At 35.3% G+C, this 21345-nt stretch overlaps 2 protein-coding genes across 4 annotated transcripts; one reads left to right on the top strand and one right to left on the bottom strand.

The window, feature by feature from the left end:
• Positions 1-2707: 2707 nt before the first annotated feature.
• Positions 2708-5938, bottom strand: LOC123504952 (60S ribosomal protein L31-like). Of its 2 annotated transcripts, none has more exons than XM_045255912.1 (3): positions 5794-5938; positions 4074-4297; positions 2708-2878 (listed from the first exon to the last, which is right to left on the bottom strand). In XM_045255912.1, exons 2-3 carry the CDS (start codon positions 4295-4297, stop codon positions 2725-2727), a joined length of 378 nt encoding a protein of 125 aa, XP_045111847.1. In that variant the 5' UTR covers positions 5794-5938; the 3' UTR covers positions 2708-2724. The 2 variants fall into 2 exon arrangements, with proteins under 2 accessions (XP_045111847.1, XP_045111848.1); XM_045255913.1 differs by having other exon boundaries at positions 5446-5794.
• Positions 5939-6525: 587 nt separating this feature from the next.
• LOC123504951 (coiled-coil domain-containing protein 103-like) lies at positions 6526-18614 on the top strand. Of its 2 annotated transcripts, none has more exons than XM_045255911.1 (5): positions 6526-6647; positions 7459-7625; positions 7861-8009; positions 12121-12362; positions 12990-18614. In XM_045255911.1, exons 2-5 carry the CDS (start codon positions 7463-7465, stop codon positions 13150-13152), a joined length of 717 nt encoding a protein of 238 aa, XP_045111846.1. In that variant the 5' UTR covers positions 6526-6647; positions 7459-7462; the 3' UTR covers positions 13153-18614. The 2 variants fall into 2 exon arrangements, with proteins under 2 accessions (XP_045111846.1, XP_045111845.1); XM_045255910.1 differs by having other exon boundaries at positions 6555-6701.
• The last annotated feature ends 2731 nt before the right edge of the window (positions 18615-21345 follow it).

The raw sequence follows: 21345 nt of genomic DNA, 5'->3' as shown, positions 1-21345 counted from the left end.
ATATTTTTTTAGTATATTAAATGATGTAATATTTACTTAATGTCGCAGTGTATGAAACATTCGATGCTGACAGAAATGTTATGAAGTGGCGCGAAATTTAAACTTTTGAGCCTGCGTGAGGAAAGATGCATAATTCCTATATTGGCTCCATTCATCTAATTTTTTTGACATTCATAGTAATTTACTCAAGATTTTGTTTTATCATCTTCCCTTTCTTAGGCATTAGGAAATAAAATTGTTGCTCAGAGTTTACTCATTGGGAATTTAATTATATTCTTGTATCCGGACCATAATCTATGTGTAACCTAAGCAAAGGCAAACTGTAGATTATAGGTGCTAATCTGTATCCTTTACTTTCTGTAATGTTTTACCTATATTGTTAAAACTTTGGTCGCAGTGGTGACTTTTGAACAAACAGGTGAGAGTGACGATGGGAGAGAATATGCCTATGATTACCATATTCCACCTTTTGTTACTCAACGCTTACTTTTTTTTTACCCCAATTCATTCATGTTTTGTTGCATATATATATATATATATATATATATATATATATATATATATATATATATATATATATATATATATATATATATATGTGTGTGTGTGTGTGTGTGTGTGTGTGTGTGTGTGTGTGTGTGTGTAAATTCTTTATGAATTCGTATAAATATTTCTATTGGTACATATAATGCAAACACTTTCATTAAATTCTGTTCATACAGATACTGTAAAAAAAAAATATATATATATATATATATATATATATATATTTTTTTTTTTTTTTTTTTTTTTTTTTTTTTTACAGTTTCTGTATGAACAGAATTTAATGAAAGTGTTTGCATTATATGTACCAATACAAATATTTATACGAATTCATAAAGAATTACACACACACACACACACACACATATATATATATATATATATATATATATATATATATATATATATATATATATATATATATATATATATATATATATATATATATATATATATATATATATATATATATATATATATATATATATATATATATATATATATATATATATATATATATATATATATATATATATATATATATATATATATATATATACATACATTTTTTTTTCAATATGCACAGAGCAGCATTTATTGGTACAATATGTTGTGTCATGGTTTTGCAAGAATGTGGTTGGGTAATGCACTTGAAAGATGAATATGATGTACTCCAACATGGAGGTTTCAAGACAGTTGTCCCTTACTTCTGTGGATAACTCTAATCTTTAAGGGAACTGGCAACCAGTGGGGCTTTATTTTTTTTCCTTGGCCAATTTCCTCTTCTGCATAAAAAAAAAAAAAAAAAAAACACTCATCATCTGAAGGTAATGTCCATACCATTATGTGTTTAAGCCTTTTGTGGAAATCAGTTAGCTAAGGAACATGATACACCAACTTTGACATTTCATTTGTCCTATGCTTTCCACCACCCTACTAAGCACATCTCCAACCAGTTCTTAAAAGACAAGAATGTGCTATGAACTTGGCTGCAGGTTAATATATCAATATGACTTCAGACTTTGGGAACAATCCATTCTAAATTCTTAGCTATCTGCCCATGTGTGTTGTAACAACTACGTGCCTACCAAGTGCTAGGTTTTTAAGTAGTACCTCAGTGTGTGCTAATTTTAGTGATTCACTGGTTTATTAACTGTCTACCAAGGAAACTGGTATCTAGCTTGCTGCTTGTGTACACATTTACAACAAAGAACAGAGGCAAAACAATACAACTTATTAGTTTCCTACCCAATACCAATCTTTCACTGAAAAGGCTTCATTGTGATAAGCCCAAAGAACCTTCAGAGTATGATTTAATCTACCAAAATCATTGAATCATAAAGTTACATTGAGGATGTTCCTGGTGGGAACTTTACAGTCCCACCATCACTCCAGCTGAGGAATCCAGCACCATGTCAGTCTGGTAGCAGGTGATACAAACATGTCACACTGTTAAGAACTTCGCTGCCATGACTGGTCCATGACTGGACAAATCTTTGTGCTGCTTGAAAGGAAGTCTTGCTGTTTTCTACCACTATTTTCATACTACTGCATGCTTTCCCTCCTCTTGTGGCCTTGCTACTCATGGCTTTTTCTTCCTCTCACCCTTATTCTGCCCACCTCTTAAATGCAAGTTAACCAGTACTCTCGATCATTCATACCTTTCTCTGGCATACTCTGAAACTCTCAGCCTGTGTCTGTACTTCCAACTCCATGACTTGACTCATTTAAGAGGGAGGTCTCAAGGCATTTATCTTGGTCTTTTGGACAATCTTTTCAGATCTGTAAAGGGACTGGCAACCAAGTGGGCCTTATCTTATTTTACTTCATTTCTTTGGTTCCCCTTTGCCAGTTCACCTCTTACACACACGCACAAAAAAAAAAAAAAAAAAAAAAAATCCAAGGGTTGTGAATGATATTCAGGATGCCACCAGCCCATCACCCAAGGAAGATACATTACTGGCAAGAGATATTACACGGACAGGAAATGGACTGGATGAAGGGGCCAATCAGATCCAATATAAATAGATGTAAGAGGTACATCTCCAACATGGTAAAACATTCCCTGAAAAAAAAAAAAAAAAAAAAAAAAAAAAAATCCTTGACACAATCAGTTGTTTATGATTGATGGACTAAGTCAAATGCAAGACAGCAAGAAAACCTCTTTAAATTTCTCCCACTTTAATCATCAGAGCCTTCATCTACATTCTCAGTTCCTAGTCCCTTAAAGGAAGCAACAGGGACAAAGGTTACAAGGGTGTAGAATGGGTGAGTGGAGTCTTCGTCCTCATTGCGGCGACGGGAAAGACGAACTCGAATGCGGAAGGGAACATTCCTGAAGAACAAATTGGTAGTGTCAACAATAATACAACAAAAAGATGAAGCTTCTTTAAATTTGATACAAGGGCACTGTACCAATAAAAATATATGAATAAAAAAATAAATAAAAATCCATGTGTATATATGTTAAACATATCTATGCACACATGGAAAGTGCAAATCTTTGAAGAGCATCACTTCTGAGACAACCAATGACAGGAATTTTATTTCATACGAACATAACAATTGTCAATCATTTTGTCCTTTCCTAGCCTTATCACTAGTCTATTCATTCCATTTTTCTCATACACCTTTAGATACACCAATAATGTAAATATAAGGCAAGGGAAAAATGACCCACAGATAGGTTAGGTTAACTAGTGCTAAGTTAGATCTGTGTCTTTAAAGAGTGTTCCAGTGGGGCCAAAGCACCTCCCTGAATAAGCTTTGTTTAGTCACCATAGATTTTTCTTGTATAAAACATCACCTAACCTAGTCTAACAACTGTGATGACAATATGGCGGCGCAAACAAACATCTTGTGGAATCTTGTAATTCCCGAGATTTGCCATACCAACAAAGCATCTTAACATCACATTAGTCTAAATAATTTGCATAATTTGAAAAAAATGACAAGGGTTTTATACCTCATTATCTAAAAATTGCATAATCTAAACATGCATAAATCAAGAAATACCAGTAAATATATATATATATATATATATATATATATATATATATATATATATATATATATATATATATATATATATATATACACACACACACACACACACACACATGAAAGTCTGAGGATGAAAACAATTCTAAATAAAGCAATTTGGCACTGTCCCCGAGAAACCGTCCCGCACGCTCGCCTCGATTCCTGGCTTCCCCTTCGCAGCTCCTCCACCCAGCTGATTTGACTTCACATTTGATGAGAAATATATGGTACATAATTTTGTTTTTGCACAGGGGTTCCTTGAGACATGTCATGTATTTTAAGGGTTATGCAAGGGTAAAAGAGGTTGAGAAACACTGCCTTATTCGTTACCATATTCATTCTCTCTCAATCTGACCAATAGCGTGCCTTCATATATGTGATATCAAATCAGCTGGGTGGAAGAGCTGCGAAGTGGGAGTCGGGAATCGAGGCGAGTGTGCGGGACGGTTTCTTGGGGACAGTACCAACAATTTAATGCCCTTCCTCACCTGATTCCCCTGCACCAGATGTGCTTGTTAAGCCTGACATCCAAACGCACATCTTCTGTGTTCATTTGCTTCTTGGCAAACTTGCGGATTTCCTTGATAGCACGAGGTGCCCTCTTCTTGAAAGACACTCCATACAATCTCTTGTGCATGTTGATGGTGTACTCACGAGTCACCACCTTGTCAATAGCCGACTGGCTCTTCTTTTCACCTTTGACACGCGGCATCTGCAATGGCACAACACATGGATGAAAACCACTTGCATTTACACTAATACAGAGTAGAAATTTATCAGAGGTTATTCCTTTTGGGAAATTTAGTCATCTGTCTCCTTAAACTTTGAATATAATGGGAAATCTGGTCTATTTTGGTATCCCCAGCCAACTAAACTAAAACAAAATTAACCTAACATAACCTAACTAATCTAACCTAAACTTAATCCAACACTCTCTGATGTGACCAGTTGATTTTCAAAAGCATCAATATAAGTCCATAATAACTAGCCCTGCTATATATATATATATATATATATATATATATATATATATATATATATATATATATATATATATAGAGAGAGAGAGAGAGAGAGAGAGAGAGAGAGAGAGAGAGAGAGAGACTGTCTGCTTACTTCGGACCTAGTGCAGCGTTATTATTCATATGCGGCAGATAGTGTACTAACTGGAAATGTTGTAAATAGTAAGAACACCTAAGGGCGGCCAAAACAATCTAGAGTTTATTGTATGTTACTGTAGTAGAACCGAGAATTTCATTGTCTGCCATCTCAGCGGGCCTTCTCATTTTTTTACATTGAGGATAATAAATGGCTAGAACAATACAATATTGCATTATTCTTACAATATATGTACAAACAATTTCTTTACATAGCACTAAGGTAGGGTGACCAGACGTCCCCGATTTCAGTGACCTGTCCCCGGCTACTGCTGTCCCCGGTTTTCTGTACCTGAAAGATCACTTGATGTGCTAAAAAACTATTCCTTTTGATTATGATAATTATGTCCTTTTATCATTACTCTTTTAGAGTGTCAAGAATAAGGAGAAGGCCTTAGTTTCCGTGAAGACGGTGAAGTGTATGGCCGACACATTTTAACAGCTAATGGGTGTTCATGATCTCAGATATTTCATCAGGTAGAGATCTTTTTTTCTTTGCAACTTCGGTAAAAAAAAAAAAGGCGAGAGAAACTTTTGATTGCTGGTTTAGAAATGGTACGGATAGTGTCCCAGTTAAAATTTTTCCAGTGCTATAACACATGTTTTTATCTCCCTGAACTGAAAATGTCCCCGGAATTTGTCTCAGAAATCTGGTCACCCTACACTAAGGACCACTGGCCTAGGATGGTGTTCACCAATTTACCTTCCTATTGCACGTTGAGGATGCTTGCCACAAAAAGTGGACTAAATCTACACTTATTGGTATGATTGACGGCCTAATAGTTTCGCCTGTGTGCAAGGGACTTCATAGAGCCGCTTGTCCGCACAACATAAGCCATAGCAGTTGCAGGCCAGACACCGCGCGGCCCCACACAGGTAAACACAACAACGTGTTCCTACTCTATCCCAAATTTTATCTCGATTCCCGATTCCTCCGTGACCACAAGCCTCTCAGCAATACAATACAACATGAGACTTAACGTAGCCCTCTTTTTTTCGTAGTCAATCAAGTGAAACGATGGTTATTTGGCAAAAATTAAGCACAGTTTACCTTCTCTGATGGGAGAGAGACGGGAAGAGGGAGCAGCGCTCCGCGCGGCAGAATCGCTAACTTCAATAATTCATATGAGTCTCGCCATGCGCACACATCTTAAGAAAATTATCGAAGCTTACAAAAGGAATTGCCTTTACCAAAATGACTCGGTACAATATTGATTTTGTGTTTAGAAAAGCTATTAGAGTCCTTATTATCACTATTCAAATATTTTTGTCCCAACGAAGGTGACGAGAATTAGGAGCTTACGTAGGTAGGTAGGTACCTACCATTTCGAAGTCGAATCTTGCTACTTTTCCTTTTTTTTTTATAGCCCCACATTACATTTTTTCATTTCTAGCTCCACATACTTATAAGCTTTACTGCCTATCCATGAATGCTTCATTTCCCACCAGTTATCTTACCTACAATGGAGATACTGCCTTGATTCTATCTAAAAGAAGTCAACCAGGGAGATGAAGAAAAAAAAATCCTTTATTTGTATATGATATTATATCAAATTCAAAATCAAACAAGCTAGGCAATGTGTCAAGTTCCGATTGATCACAGGCGGTGCCCGCTCAGCCAACTCGTGGGCGTGGTACAATCTTTTCAATAGAACAATTTTGGTTTCCTGATTAGAAAATTAAAACATTAATAAAATATTTGTTTAAATAATCTCAGTTATTCTACAGTCATATTTCTTTAACATAATATGCCTTTGTATAAATTTGGCTTTCTCCTACGAAAAGACAAAGCGCAGAGCAAGACTGGCTTCCCTGTTGTAAACATTGCCAACTTGCCAAGACCAACATCAAGAGCAAGGGGCGCGTCCTGGCTGTGCTCGCCGCCCTATGAATTCTGCCAATCACGTACAGTGTTTAGCTCGCAATATCTGCCGATCACTAGCAGTTTATTTGCTCTGAGTAATAATTGCATTGTAGTGGCCAACGAATTTCTAAGACACAGCTTGGGGGTTTTCGTAATAAGCAATGTTCCAATTTTTATTTTTATTTCTGCATGAAAGAACTTTAATGTTACCTACCGCTATGATCTTAATGTTTAGTTCTTTTATGACCTTAATGTTTAGTAAAGAACATGAAAATCAGCCTTAGTCCTTTGAGTGATTTGGAGTTGAAACAACTAGCCAACCTTGCTCTTATTAGAAAAGGACGAAAAGTTTCATGTTGGGGTCCGCTCATTTCCAACAAAAGCATTTGTTGTAGCCCTTCAAAGAGCTAGCAAGGTTATACATATAGGATTGACTTTCACTTTTGTAGAGCTTTTAGTTTAAAATCCATTTCAAAATGAGATGCAGTAATATAAATGTAGGTTATTCATAGAGAAGACTTTAATGTTGTCTTTTATACTGCAATTACTTGTAAATGTGTATTACAAATTTTTAGTTTCGAGATTATTCTTTGATGATTTATTTATTTCTATGTGATTATATGTCAAATACCTTTAGGTTGTTAACCAGATACAATGATTGATATAGATGGCTTATGCTATCTTGATTTCAGCTAATTATGGTTGTGAAGGGTTTTTTTCTGAAGTAGCGCAACAAACAGTCAAAATCATATTTCCTCCAGTCTTGAAAGTTGTGCTTTGTTCATATTCTAATAACACAATGTTTATTTCAAAGTACTGATGTTAATAATTGGAACTTTATTACTTTTGCAGCGTTATGGCATGTGGAGGCTGGGAAGGAAGTGTAGATTCTAGCCAGCTTGAAGCCCGACTTCGTGCGGGATTGGAGGCCGATCGTCGATACACAGTAGAAAATGCAGCCAAACTACGGGCTATTCATTCTGCTCCAACCTATGAAGAGTTTCGGCAGCTTGTTCTTGGTAAAGCTCCTTTGGTTACAATGAAAATCACATGATAATAGCTAACTATTTTGTCTTAATACCCTGTTAGTGGTCATCAGATTTGTGCTCTTGAAGCAGCTGGCATATATATATATATATATATATATATATATATATATATATATATATATATATATATATATATATATATATATATATATATATATATATATATATATATATATATATATATATAATATGTTTAATGTTACAGGTGCCCATCTAAAACCTCTGGACAGAAATGAGAAAAATAAGGGCAAACCTTCCATATGGAATTCCTTCGCATCAACAGGAACTAAGAAGACAAATAAGCCTCCACCACAAGACATGGAAAACTCTGTTTATCCAACTGATGTTCATTATGTAAGTAGGAGTTGAGAAGATTTACCATTGTACATTCTGACCTAAAAAGCATCTGTTTTTGATGTCTTCTTCATAAAATCTACTTTATTACATATTTGAACACCCCAACAATTCTTGCTTGATATTTTAGTCTACACTTTACTTATGCATAGTGTTGTTGCTTTTACCTACTTAATTACCTATATATTTATTAATTTTTCTGTTTATTTCAAAGAGTAGTGTTGTTGCTCTGAATGATGCATTACCTCTAAACTTTCCTTTATTGAAAGTTTCACAGCCTTTTGTTCATCTAGAAAGTGTATCATCCAGTCATGTTCAACAAATTTTAAACTATAAATCAACAATGAATTTAGTTAGACTTAAACTGTCATTAACAATTGCTTGTTTGATTATTTCACTACTGCTTTTTATCACAACATTACCTAATTTAAACCAGTGATATACATGTGCCATCTCTTTCTGTCTATCATTTCATTGAAAATAAATTGCAAAACAACACAGCCACAATTTGAAGTATGTATGAATAAAAGAAAATTTAGACTTGCTAGTGTATTACATGCAGAGCAAAAAAAAAAAAAAAAAAATAATAAATAATAAATAATAATAATAAATAAATAAGTAAAATAAATAAATAAATGAAAAAATATATATAAAAATAAACAAATAAATAAAAATAAATAAATAGCCCCCAAAAAAAAAAAAATAAATAAAATGTTGCATCTTTAGTAAAACTAAATGTTACTGACCCATAGGGTGAGGCTGAGAATCCCTGCGACGCTGCCGTATCTCTTTTACTTCAAAGAAAACAGAATAACTGTTCTTTATTCAATTTAATGCATGACTTTGCTATAAAAAGAATGGGGTGAGGGGTGACAAGACAGGAAGATGCCATAGGTAAATTAAATACAGTAAAGGTGCTGGTTATAAAGTGAAAATGAGGCTGATAATTTACCTAATATTTACTATTACGTCCTCTAATGTAATGTAATGAGTGGGGAAAAGAAACGCTGATAAGGTTGTGTTGCTGTGGTGCATATCTTGTTTGCACTGGGAGAAATCCTGTTCACCTTGGCTTTAGATATACCAACTGCATCTGCTGTCCTCTTCCTCGCTTGATTTGTAGATAAAAGTTGTCCATGCAAGCTTTTTCTTTTGAGAGGTATCTATTAATTCTGTAGACAAACTCCTTGCTTTGGCTGTATAACACACAGTAAGATGGGGAAGCGTCAGTGTGTCCTTTCATCATGGCAACGAGGTGAGAAGTGAATTGATTTGCATCTGCGTGGTGACCTGACTCATCCCCCCTTCCCCCAGGGAAAATCCCGCCTTGGGTCGAGTGGGTGGGTGATATGCCTCATGGTCATACATGTCCATGAAATATTTTCATTTGATGTGTTATATAACACTTATGTGAATCACCTGCTATTTATTGAAATAGTCAGAATATTCTTAGAATGCCATTTGTTGATAATATTATGATTAAAGAACTATGAGTAGGCTGAATGTTTTACTACAGTCACTTCTAGTCTGTGCCAGTGGTGTTTGGCTAATGGTGTCTATGGTGATATGTGTTGAGCAGTAGTCCATGAAGCACAAAAACAGTTATTAACAGTTCACATTATTGGTAGATCCTGCTACATGATGAATTCTTTTGAGACAAAAAACCGGTGATAGAGAGTTTAGTAAAATAGTGACAAATGTTTTTATGTGCACAGTAATCCAACGATATGAGAATACGAGAAGACAGCAAGAGGTTCAAAATGTGCACCTTGTGGTACCCTTCTGCTGATATATCTGGGCTGTATGGCACTGTTCAATAATTTAGACATATAGAGACAGGTTTATGAACCCTTAAAAGAAACCATGCACCTCTTTCTGGGTCCTCTACCTATGTATATATAATTTTTCTCCATCCTTCTGAAATCAGCTTGCAAGTACGTGGGTATACATGCTTCTTGTATTTAGAATCCAAAAATACTGTACTAAGTATGTGGGTATACATGTTTCTTGTTTTTAGAATCCAAAAATACTGTACTGTGTGTTCAGTGACTGGTTCTTACACATATATGTGTTACTGTTGATCTACAGAAAGATATTTTGTAATACTGTGCTGATTTCTTAGGTGGATGTCTTGTGGTTTTGCTTGAAAAATTTACCTTTTTTTCTGTTAGTTAAGGTATGTTTTATTATACAGATTCACTGCAAAGAAGTAATTTGAAGTAAATTAGATCATACTGTTGTAATCTGTCTATAATGTATAGTACCATGAAGAACAAGTTGGTGCTAATGCCATAGTATCACTGAAGGAGAGGTAGGGTAACAACTGTAGCACTGGTGACACTGGCCTCCATTGTGTTGTGGAGATGGGTAAGCTGGAACCACACTCACTTTGACTGCAAGGGGTTTTCAAGTAAGTACCACATCAGAGGCTCTTGAGAAAGATTAGGACGCACAGGAATAGAGGAAAAAATATTAGGCTCGATAATGGCCTGGTTAGAGGATAGGTGACAGAGGCTGATAATTAACAGATGTAATTCTGAGTGTGATCAAATAATTAATGGGGTGCCACAGGGTTCAGTTTTAGGGCCATTGTTATTTTCATTATATATTAAGGACTTGGATAGTGGAATTAGAAGTGACAGTAAATTTGCAGATGACATGAAGATAGGTAGATTGATTAGGTCAGATTTGGGTGCCATTGCCTTGCAGGCAAATTTAGATAGGATGAATGAATGAACAGACAAATGGCAAATGCATTTCAATATTAACAAATGCAAAGTACTGAGCGTAGGTAGAGGAAATCCACACAATAGGTACACAATAAACAATGAAATCCTGCTAGGTTCAGAATATGAAAAAGACTTAGGAGTTATAGTTAACTCCAATCTTGGTTAGCAAAAGCACTGCATAAAGGCTAGAAAAAGGCAAATAGGATACTAGGATTAATTTTTAGGAGTCTTAAGGAGTCCCAAAGTAATATTAAAACTATATTTCGTGCTGGTCAGATCACATCTAGATTTTGCAGTACAGTTCTGGTTTCCACGCAAAGGAAGGATATAGATCTATTAGAATCAGTGCAAAGGAGGATGTCTAAAAAAATTCAGGGGATGAGGGATATTCCCTATGAAGCAAGAGTAAAGAAACTTAATTTGCATTCCTTAGAGATAAGTACATTAGAGGGACCTGATAAAAGTATTTAAGTGGTATAGAGGCTATAACAAAAGTGACAAGAGCTAAGTTCTTAGGATCAGTAACAGGGATAGAACCAGAAATAAAGGGTTTAAGCTTAAAAAATTAAGGTTTAGGAGAGAAATGGGTAGAAACTGGTTCTCTAACAGAGTGGTTGATGAATGGAACAGACTCAGTAATTATGTTGTTAGTGCTGAGTCAATATGTAGCTTTAAAAGAAGATTAGATAAATTTATGGATGGGGGTGATAGACAGAATTAGGTAGCTTTGCTCATACTGGGACTGCCATGTGTAGGCCTGACAGCCTCTTGCAGCTTTCCGCTTTTCTTGAGTGCATAGGTTTGAATCCTGGCCATTGTCCAAATGTAAGACAGGCTTTCTTACTCGGAGTAATGGTTCGCTAACAGGTGGGGTTTCAGATAGGATGTCTCTTTTAGCTAGGAAATTCTTGTGAAGAGCCTACATGATATAAAAGAAATTACAATAAGTTGCTTTCATAAACCAGATTAGAGTATGTTATTGTCTGATCACTGGGTGTTTGCTAATGGTGCTTGTTCTGTCATTTTTTATGGAGAACTGGTATAAAATGATTTTTGTCCCAGCAGTCTAAAAAAAATTTTGTGAAAATTTGATCAAGAATATGTAAAAATCTATGAAATTTCTAAACATTCCATTTATAAATTTTGTAAAAATCCTATATGGCAATAAGACAATAAAACAAACTTAATGCCATCCTACAGAAAACTAGATAAATTGGTTTTCATTTGTACTGTAATATGTATATTATCTTTTTATATATCAGGTTGGCAATACCATATGGGATGGCCCAACAAAAAAACATATACTACTCACCATTCACATTCTTACCCTTGCCAAGCCCTGTTGAAAACTGATAGTACATATAAGTCCTGTTAAATTTCAGGATGTCAACAACCCTCCAACCACTTCAGAAGGGCTTGTACAGTTATGGGAGCGACTTGATCTAGCTGAGCGACTTGAGCTACTTCGTAATTTGTCACCTCAAGCAACGGAAAAATTGGCAGGAGGCTTGGTGGCTGGTGGACTCTTAGGGGATGCCATCACCACACTTTTGGCCTTCACACCAACTGTTAGTGATGTAGTCATGGTTGTTAATATGCTCCATGCACTTACTTTAGCTAAAAGGTGAGTCGAAATTTGCCCCTTTCTTTTATTCATATAGAAATACTGACCTAGAAATAATATGAAAAGATGTTATAAAAAAACATTCAGGATTACAAGTACTATGAAAGGCAGGAAGTGTTTCTGATTTAAATCTGAAGTGTTTCTGATTTAAAAGGAAGTGTTTCTGATTTAAAAATACACTACCTCGAGTACTACTTTTGTTGAAAATTTGAAACACTAGGTACCTATAAGCTCCGTTCTTATTTCAGGCATCACCTGCAATTCACACTTGGTCATTTCTAGTGTTATAAGTTATAACAATGAGCTTTTAGGTGGAACTTCAAATAGGATGGGTTGGGAGCACAGCAATGATCATGTTGGTGTGGGGAAAAATCCCAGTGAAAGTACATTATGTAATTTAAGTACCAGTAGCCATTTTACCATAGTTCAGTTCATGTGTACTTAATACTCTCCTTCAAATGATTCAGAATATTACAGTAAAGTTTGACATTGATATTCTAGCCAAGGGTTCTAATGCATTGTAAAACCCTGCAGATATTTGAAATAATTAATTTTGATTGAATATATGAAGTTCAAGTTACCATGATCTAAGTATATCCTCACTGTGATATTGTGGTACTTGCCCAGATTTAGTTTGAGTGTTACCCTGGTGTGTGGAGAGGAACGGTGGGCATGGGGCCGCTTGTTGGAGAAGCTGCAGCTGGCCCTCTCAGAGCGGCCTCAAGACCTGGCTGAGATGAACGTCACTGAATGGACTCTGGCTCAGCTGAAGCTCAAGTTTAATCTCTAGAATATGTAGTTATATTTTGAACACTAAATGTAATAACCAGTGTTATATGTTTTAACAAATGGATCTTTCTCATATCTGTTCAATATTATATGTATTTTTTTATATTCAGCTTTTCTGAAGGTGCATTTGTTTTTCATATAAATATCTATTTCCATTATAATAATGGAGACTGCCATATATGCAGTATTAATTATAAGGAATCTCTTTTATATAAATATTTCTTGTACTTTTATAAGGCTCTAATTACTTTCATGAAATTTAATTTAGTTCTTTAGTGTTTGAATTCTTCTATCATTATTAACATCAATATTTTAGAACATTGAGAAAATGATGAATAACTTGCCAAGACCACTTATGCTCAGCAAACAAAAACTGCTTTAGTTCTCATTATGATGGACATCTTTCCTAACAGTTTATTTTGTTCTCAAAATTTTGGTTTTGTGATGTTACAAAATTAATGTAGTTGTTACAGATAAGAAATTTTTGGGAAGCACTAAAGCATGTGGTGAAATGGCTTATAAGAATACCAGGTGGATATGGTCCTTGATGAGATACATGCTGATAGGATTGGTGAATACTGACATTTGACAACTGAAGTTGTGGTCAGAAGAATCTCAGTTTACTACAAAGCCTTTTTAGTAATTTAGATTAAAGAAAACACCATAGTAAGCAATTTATGTAAAAGATAGCATTTGTTGCATTGTGGTGTTATGTTTGCAATTCATTTGACTACAGTTATCTTACTGTTTTCAGTTTGTCCTCCTCTCTTGCAGTCAAAGTAATGGAAGTATTGAGCAAGAGCTTGTAATGGAAGCTTTACTAAAGTAGGTCAAGATAGCCCAAATGAAGAGGAGGGACACATCACACTTGGAATGACAGAAGTATGAAAGTGAAAATAATGCTCTTCATGCTGATCATCAGGTAGCTCATTTATGAACGTCCTCAGTATGTTAAGGATTGTCACTTTTTCATTATCATGTTAATGTGCATTAGCATTTAGTTGACTAAAGGCATTCATGTTAAACATGCCATGTTTCTGTGTCTGCTATGATGAAATACATCCCTGACAAACTGATCCATCATGAGGCCTCCACCAAGTACTACCTCTAGGTCTTCGGATGTGGCTAATACAAGCATAGGCATGGATCTGGTGGTCCAGTAAGTGGCCAGCATGTTATGTGAAAGACCTCTTTGTCTGGTTGGAAGAAATGAAAGTTAACCAGTATTGTTTATATAAGAAATTTCAGTAATATACATTAATACTATCATACTTTTTCTTTCTACCAAAAAATCAGATCATTCACAATGATTGATATCTGGTCACAGGTTTTTGTATCATCAGTATCACGCATAGTTATTATTATTATTATTATTATTATTATTATGATCAATTATTATTATTATTATAATTATTTTTTCATTTATATTTATATTACTGTATGGTGCTCTTAGCTATGTGTAGCAAAAAATCACAGAAGCAGCCATGTTTTACATATAAATATTATTCAGGCATCAGATCCAAGTCATAAATTTCAATATACAGTTAAGATTTTCTTGCTGCAACTTCCCAACAATGTTCATTATCATTCAGCCACAAAGACTAAAGGAATTGTAATCCTGTGCAATAGCTGAGTTGTCATGCATTGATAGTAAATCCAAGTATTTTATTAGATACACTGCAACAAATATTAATACAAGGAAAATTGTGCCTCATAAGGATGCACACACAAACAAAAATGTGGCTTGGTACAGGGATGATATCACTGGTCTATAAGATAGTTGTCTCAATGTTTTCTGTTACATTAAAAACTCTCTTCAAACACTGATGGATGCAAGTAGCATGCTTAACATACGTTACATATAACTATTGAGATTCTCTCTCTCTCTCTCTCTCTCTCTCTCTCTCTCTCTCTCTCTCTCTCTCTCTCTCTCTCTCTCTCTCTCTCTCTCTCTCTCTCTCTCTCTCTCTCTCTCTCTCTCTTATACGAACAGCCCAAAGCAGTCATGAGTAGATACTGAAGATGGTGTCCAAAACTACAATGCTATGAATATTGGTGGCACTGTGGCATGTACAAGCAACCCACAGTTGGTGATGACACCAAATAGTCCATGTAAAAATATTCATCACAAACAGTACTTAACTTTTTGCTTGTAGAAACCATTTATTACTTACATGTATATGTATATAACTGTATAACTAGCTGTTTCCTGCACTTGTTGGGTTGTGTAAGAATCATATGTAGAAAACTATAAAATTTAAGTGCAGGCTGCCTATATCTAACAGCTGGTTGCAGATCATTTGAGGATTATTCAATTGACTTACAATTGATTTGAAGTGGATCACAATTCTATATTCCATTTCATCTCCCTCTGTTTATACCTCACTATCCACTATAATGTAATAACATACCATGCATCACCTTACATTCTGCCTGTGACAGTGGTGTCTCCCAGGAGGAGCAACAGAAAGGCTAGTTTGCAGTGTCAGTATACTACAGTATCTATGTTATTAAGTGTTAGATCTGTCTGTCTGTCTGCATATCCTGCTTTTTCACAATAGTGGGTTAAGAAAAAGCTGTTTATGTTACTAAAGACTAATCCAATATCAATTCAATACTTCCATAAAAGACAGACATCATAATCAACATGTTAAATGCACAGGCTAAGAATAATTTTAGTATGAATAATTTCTGAGCTGGCAAGTCAGCACCTGCAACATAAAAGTACTACAGAAATACTGCAGATTATGTTACTGTAACATAGAATAAGAATAATATCAATGTCCAGTTATGTATTTTCACTTATAATACATATGATGTATTTAGTATATACTTAATTCTGTGGAATGTTATTTCATCTTAAAAAGAGATGAAAATATTCAAACCAGAAAAGTTGGAAATCCAGAACACTTTCATTCCCAAATATTCTGATTTAGTGAAGGCACTCTTATGCTTACATGCTTGTAAATTATTAACTAGAAAATGGTGTGTCAGTTTAAAGATAAGAAAAAAATAACAGAAATCTCAAATTACAATAAATGGATACATTTTAAGTAAGAAGTATCCCTGGGGACTAGCACTTACTACAGTACAGGAGTATACTTACTGAGGGCAGAGTAGGATTGCTTTAGGATGTACTGGTTATGCAGTATGTTTTCAGTGCTAGTAGTATGTGCAGGAAAATGTTTGAATTTCTTTGGGAAATCTGTTGCAGTTGGCTGTCAATAATGGGAATTAAAAGTCAGAAATATAGAAATGCAAATGTACTTTCCATTTATAACAAGAATAACTTTGGTCAAGCTGATAATTAATTGTGTAGGTAGGCATCCCAAATTTACAAAGCTGAATAATTTTTTACAGATTGTTTCTTGTTAAGAAAAGTTCAGTGCAATGTGAAAATGTCTAATTCTGACATGAGTGCTTTATGTAAATGTGATTTGATGTACATTGTACATCATATATGTAGAATTTTGTAATACCAAGCTTGCAGTTTAGGCTGAAAATCCTGCAGTGAAGTTTGCATATAATTACTATTGGAAATATTAGTCAGATGATAGTACATAAATTCAAGACAATAAGACACCACATTTTATAGTTGTTGCAAACAAATCATTTATGCCTCTCTGCTTGTAATGTACAAATTACTTTAAATTGCATGAATGCAATCATATATTTTCATGAATTTTAATCCAAAAGTAATTGCCACATTGTAATTGCCACATTGCAGTTTATTAGAATGTGTAGTTATGTCATCAAGAACAATTTGTAACTGCTAATTTTTTCACCAAAGGTATTTTCTCTTATGATACTGTAATGTAGTATTACCTGCTTTATAAATGGGCATTTTCTATTAATGCTAATTATTTTTTATTGAATTAATTCATATTATTCTCATTATCATTATTTACTAAATGGTGAAGTTTTAATTTCAAGACTAGAATTTAAATCTTGTGGTTAAGAAATGCTAATGTCCAAAGTTTCCTCTGCTATTACTTTTTTGCACATATGATGACAATCAACTAACTAGCTATTTCATGTGACTAGCTATTGCACAACATGGATTCATATCAACTTTAACTATGAAATGATTATCATAGAAATTAAATATATTACAGTCATGGCATTAGCATATATGTTATTTTCTATACATGCTAATAATTATGTAACACACACACACACACACACACACACACACACACACACACACACACACACACACACACACACACAAGCGTAAAGCCCAGGCCCTCTAAAATTACAACTAGGTAAATACACACACACACACACACACACACACACACACACACACACACACACACACACACACACACAGTTTCTTTCTCAGGGTATTTTAGTGGATCTGACACAGTCCAGTAAATTCTTTGTGTATAAGGGAGAATTGGCTCAGGTTATATTTGCTTTAAAATAAAATAAGATCACTGAAGTTATATTTGGTCTGCTTTAGGATTGTCATACTGATTAGACAAACAAAAATCCTTCTAAGACTTGATACATTCATAAAATTGCAGACCAGAGTGAAGGTAGGATGCTTTTAGACAAACAATTGATGTAAAGGAACAAATTTTCTCTGAAGCTGTGCAGCTACCAATATATATTGTATATAAGAACAACAACAATAATAATAATAATAATAATAATAATAATAATAATAATAATAATAGATAGTAGTAATGTTGGTATTAAAGTATATCTGATTACAATCATGAAACAGCTAACCCTGAAAGGGTGTTGCTGCAAATAACACTCATGAGTACTTGTGAAGCTAAATACTGATCCACAAAGAAAATTGCAAACAAGGCAGCACTTAGTTCCTTATCATCAGAAAACAGAAAAACTGCTCTTAACTCCCATCTTCATGTTACTAAAATAAAGTTGCTTTATCCACACATAAATACAAGACACACATAACATTCAAACTCATTCCTCTCATTCACAAGTAAGCTGATCTTTATTCCTTCAGTCCACTGCTCTTCTCCAGGATATGAGGGGGAGTCCATGATCATTCTCTGTTTTGGATGAAGGTGACAGGAGTCTTGACTGATTTGATGCTCAAACCAAATAACATGAACATAAAATATCAGTTTTTGTATTTAAGTTATCTTATTTGACTTCAACTAGCACAGGCTAACACTAGAACACCCTCACCATATTGTCCATAGAGTCCAAGCTACACCAAAGTTATGAACATTTTATAATTATGAGGCATGTGTGTGATGGGACTATATATACAGTATATATATTATGGTTTAGCTATTTTTCTGGATATCACTTTTTATATTTACATGAATTACAGTAGTATCATTAGTCACTATTCTATTTTTCCTTCATTTAATATTTTTCTTAGATTTCATGTACAACGTGAGCTTTAATCTATTTTGTTCATTCCTTGGTGTATAGAATAGTACTTCTTTACTTATGTGTTTTAATAAAAAAGTCAGATCATTGTGTCTGTCATTGGAGTCCTGTGTGTGTGTGTGTGTGTGTGTGTGTGTGTGTGTGTGTGTGTGTGTGTGTGTGTGTGTGTGTGTGTGTAATTCACTTCGGTCGCCTGCTGATCACCCAGCCAGTCTTTCCCATCACGGAGCGAGCTCAGAGCTCATAGACCGATCTTCAGGTAGGACTGAGACCACATCAACACACAACACACACTGGGAAAGCGAGGCTACATCCCCTCGAGTTACATCCCGTACCTATTTACTGCTAGGTGAACAGGGGCTACACATTAAGAGGCTTGCCTATTTGCCTCGCCACTTACCGGGACTCGAACCCGGCCCTCTCGATTGTGAGTCGAGCGTGCTAACCACTACACTACACAGTGTGTGTGTGTGTGTGTTATTCACCATGGTCTTCTGCTGGTCACCCAGCCAGCCTTTCCCCTACAGAAAAAGCTCAGAGCTCATAGTGACCAATCTTCAGGTAGAACTGAGTCCACATCACACACACACACCGGGAAAGCGAGGCCACATCCCCTCTAGTTACATCCTGTACCTATTTTACTGCTAGGTGAACAGGGGTTACACATTAGGAGGCTTGCCCATTTGCCTTGCTGCTTCCTAAGACTCGAACCCGGGCTCTTTCAATTGTGAGTCAAGCGTGCTAACCACTACACTATGCGATGTATTTACCTAGTTATAGTTTTACAGGGTCTGGGCTTTATGCTCGTGTGGCGCCATCTCCATATCTACACTTATCCAATCTCACTTTAAAAGTATGCACACTCGTTGCAGACAGTACTTCTTCATTCAAACTGTTCCACGTCTCAATACATCTTTGTGGGAAACTATACTTTTTAATATCTCTTACACATCTTCCCTTCCTCAGCTTCTTACTATGCGATCTTGTGCTTCGACTGGCATATTCTTCTCTCAGGATCAGATACTCATTTTCCACTTGGTCCATTCCATTTATCAATTTATAAACTTGTATGAGATCCCCTCTCTCCCTTCTCTGCTCCAATGTTGGAAGATCCATAGCCTTTAGTCTCTCCTCATATGTCATCCCTTCAAGTTCTGGGACCATTCTTGTAGCCATTTTTTGTAGTCTCTCCAGCTTCCTTATGTGTTTCTTTTGTGAGGGGTCCACACTACTCCTGCATATTCCAATCTGGGTCTTATTATAGTACTTATCAGTTTCTTCATCATTTCTTTGACCATGTAGTGAAATGCTATTCCAATATTCCTTAGCAAATTGTAGTCTCTGAAAATTCTATCAATATGGCTTGCCGGTTGATTATTTTCTTCCATCGTCACTCCTAAATCCTTGTGTAGTGTAGTGTGTGTGTGTGTGTGTGTGTGTGTGTGTGTGTGTGTGTGTTTTGTTTTGGGTTTCCTGATATTGATTTAATCAGGTTTTTCATAAAGAATATAGAAAATACTGTAAATAAGTAAATCAAGGATTTCCTATGATTTTGTTTGTTACTTATAACAAAACCTAACATTAATTTAAGCAAGGCTAATATCTAATACTTATGCCTAATACTGATAGCTTAATCCTCCTGGCAGGCTCAAACTTCAGCTCAGACTGGGAAGAATAGAGTCCAGTGTGTCAATGAAGATAAAAGAAAACTTGTCTTGACAGGTGATGGAGAAGAGAGCTTTGACATGTTCCTCCAGTCCACATGTCAGCTGAAAAGACACTGGAGAATATCGAGATGTTTGCCTCTGTACCCACAGCCTTCCCTAAGTAGCACTTGCCTGTACATAAGGGCATGTCCAGAGGGAGTTAGGTCAGAATGCACCATGCAAGGTAATATCATTTTAAGTAACTAGGTCTTGTCTCTACCTGATGACTCTGAATGCCTGTTATGTTTTTATTTTCATTGTTTTAATTTGTATTTAGCTTCACTCTTTTCTTTTATATGGAGTAGGTAACACACACACACACACACACACACACACACACACACACACACACACACACACACACACACACATCACTCTAAAACTCAGACGTGGATGCTCTCTCACAGTTATAGACACCTGAGAAGAATGCCCTTCCACATCTGCCACTTGCCAGTAAACATATATGGAAACTTAATGGATAGAATGATGACTTCCTTCAACCATGGAATGTTGTGCCATTAACCCCCTTGAGCACCATGATGATTTTCCATATTCCTTCTGGTTACTATTTGGTGATTTCATACAGCTTCAGAAACTCATATGGGAAACTGAAATAGTGAAGACTGTGGCCATTAATCCTAACCTCTATAGACCCTTCCTAATAATAAAATGGTCTAATTGCACAAAATCTCAAGGTAAAAATATGTTCCAGTACTGGAGGCGTTAAACACGAGTTCTCCACCACTACTGTCCCCTCCAACTTGACCTCCTCTTAGGTAAGGTCCATATTGTGAGTCTTATCCTTGCTTCCCTTGTATCCCTTTCTGTTGGTGTCAAGATGGTGGGGTGGAATAGGTAGTGTAAGTGTGGGTGCTTTGTGTGTATGTGAATCTAAAATGTCACTTGTATAATATGGAAAAGCAGTTTTTTTTTTTTTTTGTTCTGGTATCTGGTTCGCTTGTGGTGCATTGGGGATTTAAACAATTCATTGTTCTATGCTTGATTACCTAACATATTGTCTTGGATAGCAGATTATTATTATTTTCTCTCACTGACAACCGCTATTTTTCATAATCTAATTAGCGTTTTTCCTATTTTATATCTTTCGTCAT

Source organism: Portunus trituberculatus, chromosome 17, assembly GCF_017591435.1.
Source record: "Portunus trituberculatus isolate SZX2019 chromosome 17, ASM1759143v1, whole genome shotgun sequence".
Lineage (NCBI taxonomy): Eukaryota > Metazoa > Arthropoda > Malacostraca > Decapoda > Portunidae > Portunus > Portunus trituberculatus.
This window is presented reverse-complemented; position numbering and strand designations above follow the sequence as displayed.

Excerpts from the sequence above, each read along its gene's own strand:
- LOC123504951 (XM_045255911.1), top strand. The coding sequence starts at position 7,463 with ATGGCATGTGGAGGCTGGGAAGGAAGTGTAGATTCTAGCCAGCTTGAA. Across the intron at positions 7,626-7,860 it reads GTTTCGGCAGCTTGTTCTTG|GTGCCCATCTAAAACCTCTG; the intron begins GTAAAGCTCCTT and ends TTAATGTTACAG. Across the intron at positions 12,363-12,989 it reads GCACTTACTTTAGCTAAAAG|ATTTAGTTTGAGTGTTACCC; the intron begins GTGAGTCGAAAT and ends GTACTTGCCCAG.
- LOC123504952 (XM_045255912.1), bottom strand. The coding sequence starts at position 4,297 with ATGCCGCGTGTCAAAGGTGAAAAGAAGAGCCAGTCGGCTATTGACAAG. Across the intron at positions 2,879-4,073 it reads ATCTGGTGCAGGGGAATCAG|GAATGTTCCCTTCCGCATTC; the intron begins GTGAGGAAGGGC and ends TTTGTTCTTCAG.